The following is an 18238-nucleotide window of genomic DNA, read 5'->3' as shown; positions in this document are numbered from 1 at the left end:
CACACTGCTGCACGCCACACAGTGCTGCATGCCTCACACTGCTACATGAAACACTGCTGCACGCCACACACTGCTGCACGCCGCACACTGCTGCACGGTGCACACTGCTGCACGCCGCACGCTGCTGCACGCCGCACACTGCTGCACGTCTCACACTGCTGCACGCCACACACTGCTGCACGCCACACACTGCTGCACTCCACCCACTGCTTTTATGCGAGTTTATGCTACTGACATTGTAAATGACAATGCCTTTTATTTGTTTTAAAACCAAAACATAAATAAAAGGCATTGTAATTTTACAATGCCAATAGCTCAAACTCTTATAAATGCGAGACCTATTGCATTGCAAATGCTTGTTTTCTTTGTTTGGTACTCCGTGCCGGGTAATAGCAGCCACAACAGAACGTTTCAGTGAGACTAGCCAAACCGAGTATGGCGGATTTCTGAATCTGCAATGCACAATGGAAGAAAAAGCTCCCTCATCCAAAGACGGGACTCTTCTTCTTCTTCTTTTTTTTTTTTTTTAAATAATTGAATTTGTAAATCCTCCATTGATTTGTGAATGCGTGGAGGGTTCGTAAATTATTGATTGATATCTCTAAAATTTTACCTCTTCATGTCTAGACTGGAACACTTTTTAAATTCTAATTTCTCAAACCACTGACCGGGTTTATACCACACTAAACAAAGGCACTCCCTTGAGTAAAGTTCCATTTGCATGGCAAGTTTGGTGTAATTCTGTTTATCCGTGTGTCCTGCACCTAGGGGAGTTAAAATTAGAAATATCAGTTTTTGTTTTGGCCCTCAATAAACAGATCTGCACCCAGCTTGTCATAAAGAACCAAAGTGGAATACATTTCAGCCCAGATTTGTTGACTGATGTCAGATTAACTAAGAAAGCAAAAAATGCCTTTAACCGGAAACCCTTACCTAATCATAACTACAGGCACTATCACCACCTCTATAATATATGAAAACATCACCGAAGTACCTGAACTACATGTAAGCCAGGCACTACAAGTCACCAAGGAGTATCATGATGACAGTGGAATTCCAGAGTCCCTTGCTGTAGTATCCCTTAAATTCAGACCGTTTAAATAAAGAAAAGTATGCAAACTTTATGGGCACCGCCATTGTATAGTTTTGAACACTCGCTAATGGAGAAAAACATACGAAGTCTACCCATTGTTGTTGTGGACGGCTGTCAAAATGTAGCTCCTTCTTCATGTTTGCCTGACACATGTTCTCTGACCGACATATATCTCCCTTGTTTTAATGCTTCTCTAACCCACTCCCTTTGTGTATTTATATATAAAAAAGGCGCATTTTCTGATCTTATCCATATATATGTATAACACCAAAGCCCAACCATTTTACAGGCTTGAGTGCCCCATAGATTATGCACACAAAAAAAAGAACCCTGAGTAGGTTTTAGGTGGAGTGCAGCTCCTTCATATGGAACACTCTACAACACTCTCAAACTACTCGCCTCCAATGCTTTTTTTTCCAGAAGTTTGTAAGCATAAGATTAGCATAGTGCCATCTACGCCGAGCTTGAAAATTGAGTCTTTTGCCATTTTTGCAGGAAAGTCTTTAAGCATAGAATTAGTTGGTGCCATCCACGTTGAACTGAAAAATGGTCTTTACCACTCCACATACTGCCCATCATCTCACTTTGTTATTGAGGGAGGACAGGAAAAGCTATGTGCCAGGGGGGCCTGTGGATTAAAAGTGATGCATCTAGTAACCCATCATTAAATGCTGCATACTACATATGATATAATTTGCTTTTTCCAAGCGAATTATGAAATTAGAACAAATTAGTTGTAATAAGAACATCTGTGACCGTCGATCACAGGGAGATTATTTTCTCTCGAGTTTACCTCTGACTCCCTTATGTTTTCTTTCTCTTTTTAATAACACCCTACTTTTTAATCTATATTTTTCTCACATCAGTGAAACGCTGTCGCCAATCCACCTTATTATAACTTTATCCCCATGTATGGTAATGCTCCTTGCATTGTATCATGTCTGCCCCATAGGTCGCACCATGTATGTGATTCCGTACAGCATGGGTCCTATTGGATCTCCCCTCTCTAAGATCGGAGTCCAGGTCACAGACTCGCCATACGTCGTTGCCAGTATGAAAATAATGACACGGATGGGGTCCCGTGTGCTGGACACTCTTGGGGATGAGGAGTTTGTGAAGTGCCTACACTCCGTGGGACGACCCCTGCCATTGCGAGGTAACTAAATGCACCCACTACGTAGCTTCATAGCCATCGAGATGAAGCTCCAGTCCGGAGAGCCATAGGTTCGCTAAGAAGTAGTAGCATATCTCCCATCTATCCGACGTAGCGTTTTCCTTGATATGTTGAGTTAGGTTTTTTCCTGATTATGGAAAGAAGAAGCAGTGTGGCTTGTTGTGTAGTTTTGGGGAGAGGAGTGGATTATCAAGTAACTGGCTGTGTGAAGTGTTACACGACTGTGGGGGCTGTGGAGTATTGTGTCACTTGGATGATATTTGAGTGTCTTGTTTAGTATTACAGGGTGTGGAGTGGCTGATGGGAGTGTTGTATTGAATGGTTGGTTGGGAATGGCTGGAGGGTGGAATAAGTTGTATCCCATAGCTGGGAGGAGGCATTTACTTGCGACTGGTATTGGAGTGTCTCCAGAGTGGGGGTTCAAGGGAACAAGTTTGAAGAGTTCCACCACTGACCACCATCACTGGGGAGGAATTTCTTTAGTGTGAACAAGCGCTAGTATGGGGGTTTCAGGGCATGACATTTGGGCATAAGCTTCGTTCTTGCAGCCTGGTCAGACGGTACTTTTGACATTCATGTATATGGGTCCCCTTGCCTCCTACAAAGCACCGCTTACCAATCGCTGGCCTTGTAATCCTGAGAGCACCCTGATTGCCCACGTGCCAGATCGGAGGGAGATCTTATCCTTTGGCAGCGGTTACGGCGGCAACTCTCTGCTCGGCAAAAAATGCTTTGCACTGCGCATTGCATCCCGCATTGCCAAAGATGAGGGATGGCTGGCTGAGCACATGTTGGTAAGTACAGCAAAAAGGTGAGAGGGGGAAAAGGACCAGAGCAGGGAGGCATGGGAGATGGTCATAGGATGCTCAAGGCTAAGCGACGATTGGTTAATCACACGCTAGTGAGCAGAGTAAAACTGCAGAGTAAGAACGATGGGAAGAATGACTGGTAGAGCTGGGCATAGAAAGATGGATTGGCTTCATATTTTCATAAATGTCTTTCTCACCAACTTCTTCCAGATTTTAGGAATCACAAATCCTCAGGGACGGAAGAAGTACATTGCAGCAGCTTTCCCCAGTGCCTGCGGGAAAACCAACCTGGCCATGATGAGCCCCTCACTGCCTGGCTGGAAAGTGGAGTGTGTTGGCGATGACATTGCGTGGATGAAGTTTGACGCTGAAGGTGACAATCCTACTTACAAGCTGCTCTCTTCTGGCTTCATGTGTGAAGCCTCCTCTCATTTCTCTTTCTTGACTCTGTTTTTGATGGACACTCGTTCGACACATCTGCATTTCCTTCCCTGTTGCTCCCCCTTTCATCTCCCCATAACCCTTTGTTTCTGTCTCCTCTGCAGGGCGCCTCCGAGCCATCAACCCAGAGAATGGCTTCTTTGGCGTAGCGCCCGGTACCTCCATGAAGACTAATCCCAATGCCATGAGGACCATGCAGAAGAACACTATCTTCACCAATGTGGCAGAGACCAGTGAAGGTGGCGTCTACTGGGAAGGCATCGATGAGCCTCTGCCTTCAGGGGTTACGGTCACGTCCTGGCTTGGCAAACCATGGAAGCAGGGTGAGTGCCTTTGAGGGGAGCAATGGAGGATTCCCTTTAGTAATCATATCATGTCTATGCCCCCTGACTTGTGGCCCTTTTAGTCTTGTTACAATTCATACAGGCATACCCAAATCCTGACCTGCTTAGCAGGGCTTTAGAGCACAGACCTGGTGGTCTGTCAAGCATGTCCCCATCACCTTTTGTATCCGAGGCAAAAGGGAATTGTGAGATCCATCAAGAAAATAGAAATGGTCAGGTCAGGTGTGCTCTTATGGCGCACACACACAGAAAGCACTTCGGGTACATCAAGCCTGTCAGTTTTATGCGGTATGACAGATGCAGAGAAGACCCATTGACCATTCCACATTGCATAGTGTTACAATGAGACAACATGAAACCATGTTTAGTACTTGATGTTGACATTCCCTGTGAGCTGCTTGTGATGCAGCGTGAAATTTTAAATCCTCCCTTTGTCACAGATCAAATATCACACTAGCACATTCACTCAATACATTCATTGGTGGGGCCCATAACACCAACACTCACACTTCATTGATCCGTTCTCACGGGGGAGTTAAATTGTCCAAACGCTGACATGAAAGGAATACCTTTTCAACTAAAGAACCTAATTTACCTGAACATACATTAAGTACCTTTATTAAACTCAGAACCTTGAGATATTCCCTCCATTTAGTTGATGGATCAGTTAGTTGATATTGGATATTTGGTGACTCAATTCTTTAATCTACATTTAAATCTTATTCTAATTTCTCTAAATAAATCACCCAACACATTTGTTAGTTAGAATAATAATTTCGTTTATCTAATCAATTTTAATAAGTCATAAACCAAATCACCAAACATCATATTTACCTAATCTGGCTATTAGACGTCCTCTAAGTCAATCAAGTCGTGGAAAAGTCTTTAATTCATCAAAGTCAGGCAGCAATTCAGTCTTTCAAGGATTCAGGATAACAGCTGTCCAGCAGTGTCACCGTCCTCTCCGTCAGCATAACGTCAGGGAAAAAAAAAGGTTCGCTCTCAGTGTCCGGTCCTAATTCGCTTTGTCTACCAACTTTTATAATGAAACTAACGTCAAAATGTAACAAAAATCAGCTTTAGGCAGTCCTGATTGGCTGGTTTGGGGTCATTCTGTAAAGTTCTCACATAGACTATTGAGTTAGGTCATCACACTTGCTAGTTCTGGTTTTAAAGACAGTCCTTTGTTTCGTGAACTTGGCGATTCTCCCAGTGTGACCTTGATGGGTACATCTGGCATGGGTCAGGACGAGGCCACTTGTTGCTGGCTGTGGCGCAGGCACACTTCACCCGAAACCTCGTGGAACAGGGACTAGGCCATTGTGTCGGAGTCAGCCATTTTTACGAAGGCCCAAATTGGTCAATTTAAGCAAAACAAACACAAAACGTAATTAAAACATTGAAATGGCTAATAAAATGTTAAACCCTCACTAATTCTCCTATGTGTAAGTAATTATCTAGCATGATAGCAACATTCAAATCGTTTATATTCACTGTAGGAGAGTAGGGTCTGCTATCCTATGGTCACCCCAAATTTTTGCTTTTTGCTTCACTGGTTTTTGACATATTGAGGCTGTGGGCCTGCCAATCAGACCCCCAGCCTGCTGTTCTCTCTACTAAATTAAAACTATGCACCCTAGGTGCATAACCAATTGGAAGTGGATCACCCTGTCAGCCCCTGTACCAGTGTACACTAGGTACCCAGGGCATTGGTGTACCCAAGGCCTGCCAGGGGCTGCAGCATGTATTATGCCACCCCAGGCTTGGCCTAACAATCTGACACAACTGGCTGATCACTCAGCTGGGGTAAGTTGGTGTAATCACCTCTTACTTAGGTGTAGTATACCTATACCTAAACTTAAATGGGACACCTGGTAACCTATAAGTCACTCCTATGGCAGGCCTTAACAATCCTGAAGGCAGAGTGCTTGGTTCCATGTGAGATGGTGCTCTGGCATGAGCTGAGCCTGTCTGCAGTGGTCGGAACAACTTCCTTCTACTGTTTCCAGATATCGTCATACCATATACTCTTAAGTGCATTATGAACCTCGCGGTTAAATGCTATCTTTGGTTTGGCTTTATCAAAACATGTCGAGTAAGGTGTCATACGAATTGGAATACTAACCCCTCGCCAATTCTGGCGACGGGGTTAGCATTCCACCCTTCTAGAGGGACACGACATGTACAGTACCTGAAACCCGGGTAAAATCAGACATAGCCTCAGCTCCACAAAATGGATGCTGCCACCACAGACACAAGTCTGCCCTCCTGCTGCTGGGAGTCCTTCCAGCTTGGGAGGTGTGGACAAAGGGTTTCCTGCCAGGGGAGGTGCGAGCACCACCCCAGACAGGATTTTGTGTATTGGTCAGGTAGGGCTTGAAAGAAACCAGACATGCCTGTGGCTCACAAGGAGCCTCGGTGCATATGCCAGATCAAACCGGTCCTGGGGCACACCAGTCCCGGGCCTGGGGCGAGCTGGACAAAGGATTGGGGGTGTAACCACCCCCCTTCCTGGTCCCACCCATAGGGAGGGACCTAGCAGGTAGTCCGGCCCCTAGAATCCGAATAAAGGTAGGAGCTGTGTCCTAAGACTTCAGACATCCTGGAATCAACTTGAAACTAAGAAGAAGACGGGAACTTCGACATTCTGCTGCACAGAAGACTGAAGAAAATCTCCCCTGTGGTCAGGGAGTGACCACCTTGCTAACGCAAGCACCATCCAGCGAATCACCGTCTGCTTTGCCGCCGCCTCCCGCCGGAGCCCGAGCCCAGAGACTGACAAGACCTGGACCTCCAGACCTCTCACCGCCCGATCCACAGTCCCTGCAAAGAGGAGACCCGTGGAGGCACCGAGACACGTGGAGCCAGCCATCTTGGAACGACTACGACAAGCTGACAAGTGCAACAACCGAGGCTCCCTCCAAGTTGTGCTTTGGGTCCTGAGAAGCCCAACCCTCGAGCAGCATCTGCACCAAAGGTGAGCCCTCCAGCATCTCCACGATCTGCGTGGGGCCCTTCTGCATTTTGCCACTCGACGCGCCTAACCGGTTGCTGGCCCGCTGGCTAGTGGCCATCTTGGCGACGAAATCTACGACAAACACCGCTGGTCTGGTTGCTCCAGACTGGCCCTTGCTCCCCTCCAAAGGAGCAATCCCTCTGACCTTGCTGGTCAGAACCAACAGCTGATTTCCGAATCCTCCTACAATTGCTTTTGCCAAGGCTTGTTTGCTTCGATCAAGTCGCCGACACCGCCGACAGCGAGAGCCTGCGTGGGACAGCTCGTGAGCCGACTCCTGGACGTCGTCGACCTTCAGGGACCACGTGGCTGCGGAGACAAGCTACCCCTCATCACCTGTTTGCACCCGACATCGCCTGGTACCCATCTGGTGCCACGCTGGTCACTGGCTAGTGACTGTGAACACTGTCCCCTCTGCTTACAGGTCTTCAACATCTCCGATCCACTCTTGGATCCACTGCATCTCTTCCCGACCGACCGCCTGCAGCATCTTTGTCCCAGGCTCAACGGAACAGATAGAAGAAACCCGACGCACTTTGAGGCCTATGCACCCGCTTCCTGTGGGTGAGGTAAAGCTGGTACTCCGGTGCCCATGTGTAGTAATACATCTCTAGTGCCTGTGTTCCAAATCTTAAGTTCCTAGGTCATCCGGAAGATTCCTTTTGCAGTAACTTTGTACTTTTTACGCACCCATTGAAACCTATGGGAGCACGCGTGTGACTATTTGCTCTGCACACGCCACCCGTGGACCTCCTGGTCACTAACTGACGTTAGCTCCTTGTAGGCCCAGCGATTCTAGAGGCCCTAGGCCTTTTCCCTTTTCTGTTCGTGGTACTTATACCACTATTTTAGTATATGGTTTGAGTGGCCACCAGGGCCTATCCATATAACGTGCAACTTCTGTGTATTCTGTGATAATCTTGTTTGACGATTTGTGCTCCTGTGCTCATAAAGAGACTAGGGGTTACTTTGAGAAATAAATACATATATATTTTGAATATATATCTGTGTGGTGTCCTTTCATTGGTATAAAAGGGGGTTACTATTGGTAAAACAGCCTGCTTAACACGCTTCACGAGTTTAGCCTCAAAGACTGCTTAGCCTACGCTACCACTAGGGCAGCTAGTCCGAAAAGGTTGACTTACAACCACACCATAAGGGTTGCTTGGCATGGTACAAGGTGATCACTTTAACTAGTGAGCATCATATACCAGGCCAACTTCTCACATTGGTGAGCAGCGGTTGGATTTGAGCTTGCTGTGTTTTACCATTGTAATCTCTTGGTTACCAATTGAAAGATCACATAGGTACCTGTAGGTACATATAAAACAAGATTAGATATACTTAAGTTCTACTGAACTTAGTTGTTGTAGAGCAAAGGGAGTAGCACACCCTGACTACAACTACTAGATAGGTTTAGTAGGTAAACCCAAGTGTAGGTAGATTGCAACACATCCACCCACACTTAAGAGCAATGGCCGGGGCAGAGGGGTCCACTGTACCCATCTCTGTTGAGAGTGACCCCCAGAGGGCACCATCCAGCTTTGCTACCCTTAATCAGAATGAGCTCAGGCATTTGGCAACTCTTAGAGGCCTTAAACAGCCCAAGAACCCAAACTCTGCTGAGCTCAGAGAGCTCTTACAGAATGATGAGAATCAGAGAGCACTCAAGAAAGCTTCCCAGTTAGCCCCCTTAGGGACAGGAACAGGAGGCCCCCCTTCTAAAGATGCCACTGAAGTACCCCTTCCCAATAGTCACCCCTTAGATGGGATGCCTACCACAGAGGATGAGAGTGAAAAGGATACTGACAGTAGTGAGGATGAAGGGAGAACTAGCCCAGTGCCAAGTATTATACTTGGCCCAGCTAAACCAAGGCTATTGGGGACTGACAGTGGGTTCAACCCACTGGATCTCCCCAGTGGACTTAACACAGGGCTTGGAAGGCAAAGGAATCGCTCAGGTGACTCCAATGCTTCCCATGGCTCTAGAGGCTCTCAAGGTCACTCCAGGAGAAGGATGACCACCCCTCAGAGGAGGGAACATGAGGCCAAGATGCAAGAGGCCCAGCTGAGGATCAGGAAGCAGGAGCTAGAAGTAGCCCTGATGGAAGAGAAACTTAGCAAGGCTAGACAGCATAAAGAGAGTGGGTCTATACCCACTGGTGGCAGCATTGTCCCTAAGGACAAAGATAGGGTTTTCGATAGTAGAAACCTGTCTAAGGTTGTGCCCCCCTACAAAAGTGGGGATGACATCCACAAGTGGATAACTGCTCTTGAGAGAGCCTGCAAAGTACAGCAGGTTCCTGAAGATCAGTGGGCAGCAATCCTCTGGCTCTCCTTTGAAGGAAGAGGCAGAGACAGACTCCTCACTGTTAGAGAAGAGGATGTCAGGAACTACAGAGTCCTGAAGAGTGTTCTGGTAGATGGGTTAGGCTTAACCACTGAACAGTACAGGTTAATGTTCAGAGACACCCAAAAGACACAGACTCAGGACTGGTCTGAATACATTGAATGTGCCACTAAGGCTTTGGAGGGTTGGTTGCTGGGAAGTAAGGTATCTGATTTTACAGGATTGTATAATTTGATGATGAGAGAACAGATTTTAAATAACTGTCAAAACCAGCAACTGCATCAACACTTGGTTGACTCTGATCTGACCTCTCCCCAAGAATTGGGAAAGAAGGCAGACAAATGGGTCAGAACCAGGGTTAAGCAAAAGAACCAGAACCAGGGCCAAGGGGGTGATCAGAAGAAAACAGACCAAAAGGGTGGAGATCAGAAACCTAAAGACCAGAAGTCTTCAACAGGGCCCCAAACTACTACTAAGGAGGGTGGGTCCCAACAGTCCAAGAAGAAGAAAGAAGGTCAGAAGAAACCCTGGTGCAATCATTGTAAAAATACAACTCACTGGACTAGTGATTGCAAAAAGGGTGGAGCCCCCAACACTGTTGCCCCTAAGGCACCTGCTCCCAGTACTACTGTTAGCAGTGTTGGTCCCCAGACAAAGGGTGTAGTGGGAATCACTATGGGAACTGAAGGAGATTCTGACTTAGACAGAACCCTTACACAGGCAGTCTTGATCTGTGATGGGGACATTGATTTGTCCCTGACTGTGAGCCCCAGTAACCTGGGCAAGTACAGACAGACTCCTTTAATTAATGACAAAGTGGCTCAAGCCTACAGGGACACATGTGCCAGTGTCACTATGGTGACACCAGGCTTTGTGGACCCTGGACAGTACATACCAGGTGAGAACTACCTGGTGACCAATGCCAGCAATGCCACTACTTCACATAGTGTGGCAGTTGTTAACTTCTCATGGGGAGGGGTAACTGGCCTCAAAAGGGTTGTGGTTAGTGCAGACCTCCCAGTAGAATGTTTGTTGGGCAATGACCTAGAGAGTTCTCTATGGTCAGAAGTGGAGTACAGGACTCATGCAGAGATGTTAGGTATATCATCACATGTCCTTGCTGTGACCAGGTCACAGGCCAAAAAGTGCCTCACTGAACCACAGGTCTTGGATCCTGGAACAATGGACCAAGCACCTACCAAGAAGAAGAACAGGAGGGTCAAGGCTGTGCCTTCCCCCCTGCCTCAGAGTGATGATCAGCCTTCCCAGGAAGCTGATCTAGAGGACCCTGAAGGAACTGTCCCTGAAGAGCTTGAACCTGACCAGGTTGAGTTTCTGGGGACAGGGGGACCTTCAAGGGCTGACTTGAGGCAGGCTCAGTTATCCTGTCCCTCTCTTGAACCCCTCAGACAGCTGGCTGCTGCTGAGGCTGCTGGGAATGCTCAAGGTATCCATAAAGTGTATTGGGATGAAGGGCTCCTTTATTCAGAGGCTAGAGACCCCAAGCCTGGTGCAACCAGGAGGTTGGTTATACCTCTGCAATTTAGGGGCTTCCTTCTTACCTTGGCCCATGATATTCCTTTAGCAGGACACTTAGGCCAGAACAAGACTTGGGACAGGCTTGTCCCTCACTTTCACTGGCCTCATATGAATGAAGATACAAAGGAGTTTTGTCGCTCCTGTGTTACCTGCCAAGCCAGTGGCAAATCAGGTGGCACAACAAAGGCCCCCCTGATACCACTACCTGTGGTGGGGGTTCCCTTTGAAAGAGTGGGAATAGACATAGTGGGTCCCATGGATCCTCCCACTGCATCTGGGCACAGATTTATACTGGTGGTAGTGGATCATGCCACCAGGTATCCAGAGGCAATTCCCCTTAGGACCACTACAGCACCTGTTGTGGCCAGGGCCCTGCTGGGAGTATTCTCCAGAGTGGGGTTTCCTAAGGAGGTAGTATCTGACAGAGGTACCAACTTTATGTCAGGATACTTGACAGCTATGTGGAAGGAATGTGGTGTCAACTACAAGTTCACCACCCCTTATCACCCACAATGCAATGGGCTTGTTGAGAGATTCAACAAGACCCTAAAGGGTATGATCAAAGGATTACCTGAAAAGCTCAGGCGAAGATGGGATATCCTTCTACCCTGCCTTCTGTTTGCTTACAGAGAGGTCCCACAAAAAGGAGTTGGCTACAGCCCCTTTGAATTGTTGTTTGGGCACCCTGTGAGAGGCCCACTGTGTTTGGTGAAGGAAGGCTGGGAGTTACCTCTCAAAAAGCCTAAGCTAGACATAGTGGACTATGTACTTGGTCTCCGCTCCAGGATGGCTGAGTATATGGAGAAGGCATCTAAAAACCTTGAGGCAAGCCAGGCCTTACAGAAAGCTTGGCATGACCAAAAGGCTGTCTTGGTTGAGTATCAGCCAGGACAGAAGGTATGGGTGTTGGAGCCAGTGGCCCCAGCAGCACTCCAAGACAAATGGTCTGGACCCCATACAATCCTGGAAAAGAAGGGAGAGGTCACCTACTTGGTGGACCTAGGAACTCCCAGGAGTCCCCACAGGGTACTCCATGTTAACAGGCTTAAAGCATATGTTGACAGGGCAGACATGGGCTTGCTCATGGCTACAGATGAGGGACAGGAGGAAGAGAGTGACCCTCTCCCAGACCTGTTGTCTCAGAACCCTGAAGATGGCTCAGTTGAAGGAGTGACCCTTGGAGGCAACCTCACTGCCCATCAGCAGACTGAATGTAGACAGGTTCTACAATCATTTTCACATATGTTTTCCTTGATACCTAGTCAAACTGACTGGTGTACCCATGTTGTGGACACTGGTGACAGTCTGCCTGTAAAGAACAAACTTTACAGACAACCTGACCACGTCAGGGACTGTATAAAGGCTGAGGTACATAAAATGCTGGAATTAGGTGTCATTGAACCCTCAGAGAGCCCCTGGGCTAGCCCAGTGGTTCTGGTCCCCAAACCTCACACCAAAGATGGCAAGAGAGAGATGAGGTTCTGTGTGGACTACAGAGGACTCAATGCTGTCACCAGGACAGATGCACACCCTATTCCAAGGGCAGATGAGCTCATAGACAAACTAGCTTCTGCAAAGTTTTTGAGCACATTTGACTTGACAGCTGGCTATTGGCAAATCAGATTAGCTGAGGAGTCTAAGGCCAAAACAGCATTCTCAACCCCAGGTGGGCATTATCAGTTTGTGGTGATGCCCTTTGGTCTGAAGAATGCACCTGCCACCTTCCAAAGGCTGGTGAACCAAGTCCTTACTGGGTTGGATGACTTTTGCGCAGCATATCTTGATGACATTGCTGTCTTTAGTTCCACCTGGGAGGATCACCTGATCCACCTGAAGAAGGCTCTTGAGGCTCTGCAAAGGGCAGGCCTCACTATCAAGGCTACTAAGTGCCAGATAGGGCAGAGTAAGGTTGTGTATTTGGGCCACCTTGTAGGTGGGGGCCAAGTTCAACCACTGGAGAGTAAGATACAGTCCATCAAGGATTGGTCCCCTCCAACCACCCAGACTCAAGTTCGAGCTTTCTTGGGCTTGACTGGGTATTACAGGAAGTTTGTTAAGAACTATGGGTCCATTGTGACTCCTCTTAATGATCTGACATCCAAGAAGATGCCCAAAAAGGTTCAGTGGACAGTAAGCTGTCAAAAGGCATTTGATGACCTGAAGGAGGCCATGTGCTCTGCACCTATCCTGAAAAGTCCTGACTACTCCAAAGAGTTTATTGTCCAAACAGATGCTTCTGAGTTGGGTGTGGGAGCTGTGCTGTCACAACTTAATGTAGATGGTCAAGACCAACCCATTGCTTTTATTAGCAGAAGGTTGACCCCCAGAGAGAAGAATTGGTCAGCTATTGAGAGGGAGGCCTTTGCTGTGGTGTGGGCCCTGAAGAAGCTGAGGCCATACTTGTTTGGCACTCACTTCAAGATTCAGACCGACCATAAGCCCCTCTTGTGGCTAAATCAGATGAAGGGTGAAAACCCCAAACTGCTTAGGTGGTCCATTTCCCTACAGGGGATGGACTTTACAGTGGAGCACCGGCCAGGTACTGACCATGGGAATGCAGATGGTCTCTCCAGGTACTTCCACTTAGGACATGAAGACGAGACTGGTCAAGGCTAGTTTAATGTCCCAGCGATTGGGGGGGGGTTGTGTAGGAGAGTAGGGTCTGCTATCCTATGGTCACCCCAAATTTTTGCTTTTTGCTTCACTGGTTTTTGACATATTGAGGCTGTGGGCCTGCCAATCAGACCCCCAGCCTGCTGTTCTCTCTACTAAATTAAAACTATGCACCCTAGGTGCATAACCAATTGGAAGTGGATCACCCTGTCAGCCCCTGTACCAGTGTACACTAGGTACCCAGGGCATTGGTGTACCCAAGGCCTGCCAGGGGCTGCAGCATGTATTATGCCACCCCAGGCTTGGCCTAACAATCTGACACAACTGGCTGATCACTCAGCTGGGGTAAGTTGGTGTAATCACCTCTTACTTAGGTGTAGTATACCTATACCTAAACTTAAATGGGACACCTGGTAACCTATAAGTCACTCCTATGGCAGGCCTTAACAATCCTGAAGGCAGAGTGCTTGGTTCCATGTGAGATGGTGCTCTGGCATGAGCTGAGCCTGTCTGCAGTGGTCGGAACAACTTCCTTCTACTGTTTCCAGATATCGTCATACCATATACTCTTAAGTGCATTATGAACCTCGCGGTTAAATGCTATCTTTGGTTTGGCTTTATCAAAACATGTCGAGTAAGGTGTCATACGAATTGGAATACTAACCCCTCGCCAATTCTGGCGACGGGGTTAGCATTCCACCCTTCTAGAGGGACACGACATGTACAGTACCTGAAACCCGGGTAAAATCAGACATAGCCTCAGCTCCACAAAATGGATGCTGCCACCACAGACACAAGTCTGCCCTCCTGCTGCTGGGAGTCCTTCCAGCTTGGGAGGTGTGGACAAAGGGTTTCCTGCCAGGGGAGGTGCGAGCACCACCCCAGACAGGATTTTGTGTATTGGTCAGGTAGGGCTTGAAAGAAACCAGACATGCCTGTGGCTCACAAGGAGCCTCGGTGCATATGCCAGATCAAACCGGTCCTGGGGCACACCAGTCCCGGGCCTGGGGCGAGCTGGACAAAGGATTGGGGGTGTAACCACCCCCCTTCCTGGTCCCACCCATAGGGAGGGACCTAGCAGGTAGTCCGGCCCCTAGAATCCGAATAAAGGTAGGAGCTGTGTCCTAAGACTTCAGACATCCTGGAATCAACTTGAAACTAAGAAGAAGACGGGAACTTCGACATTCTGCTGCACAGAAGACTGAAGAAAATCTCCCCTGTGGTCAGGGAGTGACCACCTTGCTAACGCAAGCACCATCCAGCGAATCACCGTCTGCTTTGCCGCCGCCTCCCGCCGGAGCCCGAGCCCAGAGACTGACAAGACCTGGACCTCCAGACCTCTCACCGCCCGATCCACAGTCCCTGCAAAGAGGAGACCCGTGGAGGCACCGAGACACGTGGAGCCAGCCATCTTGGAACGACTACGACAAGCTGACAAGTGCAACAACCGAGGCTCCCTCCAAGTTGTGCTTTGGGTCCTGAGAAGCCCAACCCTCGAGCAGCATCTGCACCAAAGGTGAGCCCTCCAGCATCTCCACGATCTGCGTGGGGCCCTTCTGCATTTTGCCACTCGACGCGCCTAACCGGTTGCTGGCCCGCTGGCTAGTGGCCATCTTGGCGACGAAATCTACGACAAACACCGCTGGTCTGGTTGCTCCAGACTGGCCCTTGCTCCCCTCCAAAGGAGCAATCCCTCTGACCTTGCTGGTCAGAACCAACAGCTGATTTCCGAATCCTCCTACAATTGCTTTTGCCAAGGCTTGTTTGCTTCGATCAAGTCGCCGACACCGCCGACAGCGAGAGCCTGCGTGGGACAGCTCGTGAGCCGACTCCTGGACGTCGTCGACCTTCAGGGACCACGTGGCTGCGGAGACAAGCTACCCCTCATCACCTGTTTGCACCCGACATCGCCTGGTACCCATCTGGTGCCACGCTGGTCACTGGCTAGTGACTGTGAACACTGTCCCCTCTGCTTACAGGTCTTCAACATCTCCGATCCACTCTTGGATCCACTGCATCTCTTCCCGACCGACCGCCTGCAGCATCTTTGTCCCAGGCTCAACGGAACAGATAGAAGAAACCCGACGCACTTTGAGGCCTATGCACCCGCTTCCTGTGGGTGAGGTAAAGCTGGTACTCCGGTGCCCATGTGTAGTAATACATCTCTAGTGCCTGTGTTCCAAATCTTAAGTTCCTAGGTCATCCGGAAGATTCCTTTTGCAGTAACTTTGTACTTTTTACGCACCCATTGAAACCTATGGGAGCACGCGTGTGACTATTTGCTCTGCACACGCCACCCGTGGACCTCCTGGTCACTAACTGACGTTAGCTCCTTGTAGGCCCAGCGATTCTAGAGGCCCTAGGCCTTTTCCCTTTTCTGTTCGTGGTACTTATACCACTATTTTAGTATATGGTTTGAGTGGCCACCAGGGCCTATCCATATAACGTGCAACTTCTGTGTATTCTGTGATAATCTTGTTTGACGATTTGTGCTCCTGTGCTCATAAAGAGACTAGGGGTTACTTTGAGAAATAAATACATATATATTTTGAATATATATCTGTGTGGTGTCCTTTCATTGGTATAAAAGGGGGTTACTATTGGTAAAACAGCCTGCTTAACACGCTTCACGAGTTTAGCCTCAAAGACTGCTTAGCCTACGCTACCACTAGGGCAGCTAGTCCGAAAAGGTTGACTTACAACCACACCATAAGGGTTGCTTGGCATGGTACAAGGTGATCACTTTAACTAGTGAGCATCATATACCAGGCCAACTTCTCACATTCACCCAACGATGTCATCTGGTGCAACTTACAATTACGTCACAAAAGCAACATATATCATGCAATATTCTAATTTTCTACCATTAGTATGCGTACATATATTAGTATACAGTTAGTTTAGCCATGCAAATGCAAATCCCACGTGTAATTCTTTCATTAATATAATTGGTGAGTTATCACTTCAAACAGATTAATAATATTTTGCAGCGTGAATCTTTCTGGATTCACTATGCTGTGCATTATTCCGCGATCTTGTGGTTGGGTCCGGATTCGTAGTCTTTTCTTTGTTTTTTTTTTTGTTTTTTTTTTGTAGCCCAGGTGGGCGTCGACGTACACCATTTGGTGCACCTCCCGTGACGTCGTCGTGCTTCCTGCGGAAGTCCCACCTTTGGGGCGCCATCTTCAGATTCTTTTTTCCGCCGTTGGGTCTGGATCGTCATCGGGAAGCTCCAGAATTACACTCGAAGGAAGAAGGAAGAAAAGCGAGTTTCGTCGATAGAAACACTAGAAGATATCAGGAAAGGAAAAGATTTCATCAGGAGCGCGAAGAAAGGAGGACCAGCGCCCTTTTTCTTCGACGGCCTTGGAGAATGCACGCTCAGAGACCCTGAGCGCAATGGACAAGACGCCATTCAAGTTCTGCCCAAACTGCCACCACAAGTTCGCGCAGAAAGACCAGCATCCGGTCTGCAACCTCTGCCTACCGGTCGATCACCAGAGTATTGACTGCAACGCCTGCTCAGCCTTCGCGCCGAAGACACTCAGGGTGAGAGAGCGGCAGAGAAGGGCCAACGCCAGCATGGATGGCAAGGGGAAGCCCCCGACGCTCTACGCTCTGGGCCTCTCCTCGGACGCCGAGGACAACGACGCCGAGACAGCCGAAAACTTCACGGTCGTAGATACCGACAAGAAAAAAGAAGACGAGGTAACAGAATCGTCGAGCGCAAAACAGAAAGTACCTCGACAACACGAGGGTGACTCGAGAAAATCTGAGTCAAAGTCCACGAAGGGAGCCCCGGCGCCGAAAACTTCGACGTCCAAAGGGGGAACCACGGACAAGAGGCCGAGCGGATCCTTAGAGAAGGACTCCCTGGTGCCGAAAGACGCCGAAAGGCAAGGGTCGTCGAAAGCATCCCATGAAACGGGCCGATCGACGCAGAAAGAACGTTCGACGTCGACGCAAGTTTCATCGAAAAGACCCGCGGTCGACGCCGAAAGCATCTCCGAGATGGAGAAAAAGAAGAGGCGGCTCGAGGCCGAAATGGAGAACATCCTTCAAAGAAAGAAGGAGTTCGACGCCAGAATGAAGGAATTCAAGATTCCAACGGTTTCATCAGCGGACGTCGGTGAGGTCGAAGACGAGTTCGACGCCGAAGGGCTGACAAGAGAACTCGAAGAGGAAGAAGAGCCCTATTATGAGGGAGAAGCCGAGGAAGAAGACCAACGGTCGTTCTACGAATCGGCGGCATCTACCAGCAACGACGTCGAATGGCACGATCTCGACACCGAAAACCCGGAGGAGCCCGTGGACACGTACCCTTCGAGGCCTTCGCCACCCGACGACATCGGGGTCTACAATATGGTGGTCAGGAGCGCAGCAATGGCCTTCGGCGTCAAACTCGACGAGGAGAAACCGAAAGCCGATTTTCTCGTCGAGACACTGCTCCCCATCCAGACAAGGAGCCAGTTCCTCCCCATGCTACAAAGCGTGATGAATCAGGGGAGAGAAGCCTTCAAGGAACCTGCGACCTGCCGGTCGATCACGCCCAGGACAGAGAAGAAATATAAGCACTCCTCCCTGGACCCCCCTTACATCAAGGGTAGCGTGACCGCGGACTCCATCATAGCCTCCACGGCCAGGAGAAGGGCCAACGTACCAGCAACTTCGGGCCCACCCCCGGATAAGGAGAGCAGGAGGATTGACCTTACAGGAAGAAAGGTCGAGAGGAACGCCGCAATGCACTGGCGCATGGCGAATTCAAATGCACTCCTCAATAGACACCAATACCAGCACTGGGATGAGATGGGGGAGTTAGTAAAGCACCTCCCCGAAGAATACCGGCAGAGAGCCTCTCA

At 48.8% G+C, this 18238-nt stretch overlaps 1 protein-coding gene across 1 annotated transcript in view; it reads left to right on the top strand.

Annotated features, from left to right (window-relative positions):
- Positions 1 to 18238, top strand: part of LOC146870478 (phosphoenolpyruvate carboxykinase [GTP], mitochondrial-like) — a 184223-nt gene that overhangs the window by 134662 nt on the left and 31323 nt on the right. The window contains exons 4-7 of the mRNA XM_085642165.1: positions 2046 to 2249; positions 2874 to 3061; positions 3287 to 3449; positions 3622 to 3840. Coding sequence (XP_085498291.1) covers positions 2046 to 2249; positions 2874 to 3061; positions 3287 to 3449; positions 3622 to 3840 — 774 coding nt within the window. The remainder of the gene's footprint in view (positions 1 to 2045; positions 2250 to 2873; positions 3062 to 3286; positions 3450 to 3621; positions 3841 to 18238) is intronic.

Source organism: Triturus cristatus, chromosome 1_1, assembly GCF_964204655.1.
Source record: "Triturus cristatus chromosome 1_1, aTriCri1.1, whole genome shotgun sequence".
In the NCBI taxonomy this organism is placed as follows: Eukaryota; Metazoa; Chordata; class Amphibia; order Caudata; family Salamandridae; genus Triturus; species Triturus cristatus.
The sequence above is the reverse complement of the archived record's forward strand: the minus strand, read 5'-3'. Positions and strand labels throughout refer to the sequence as shown.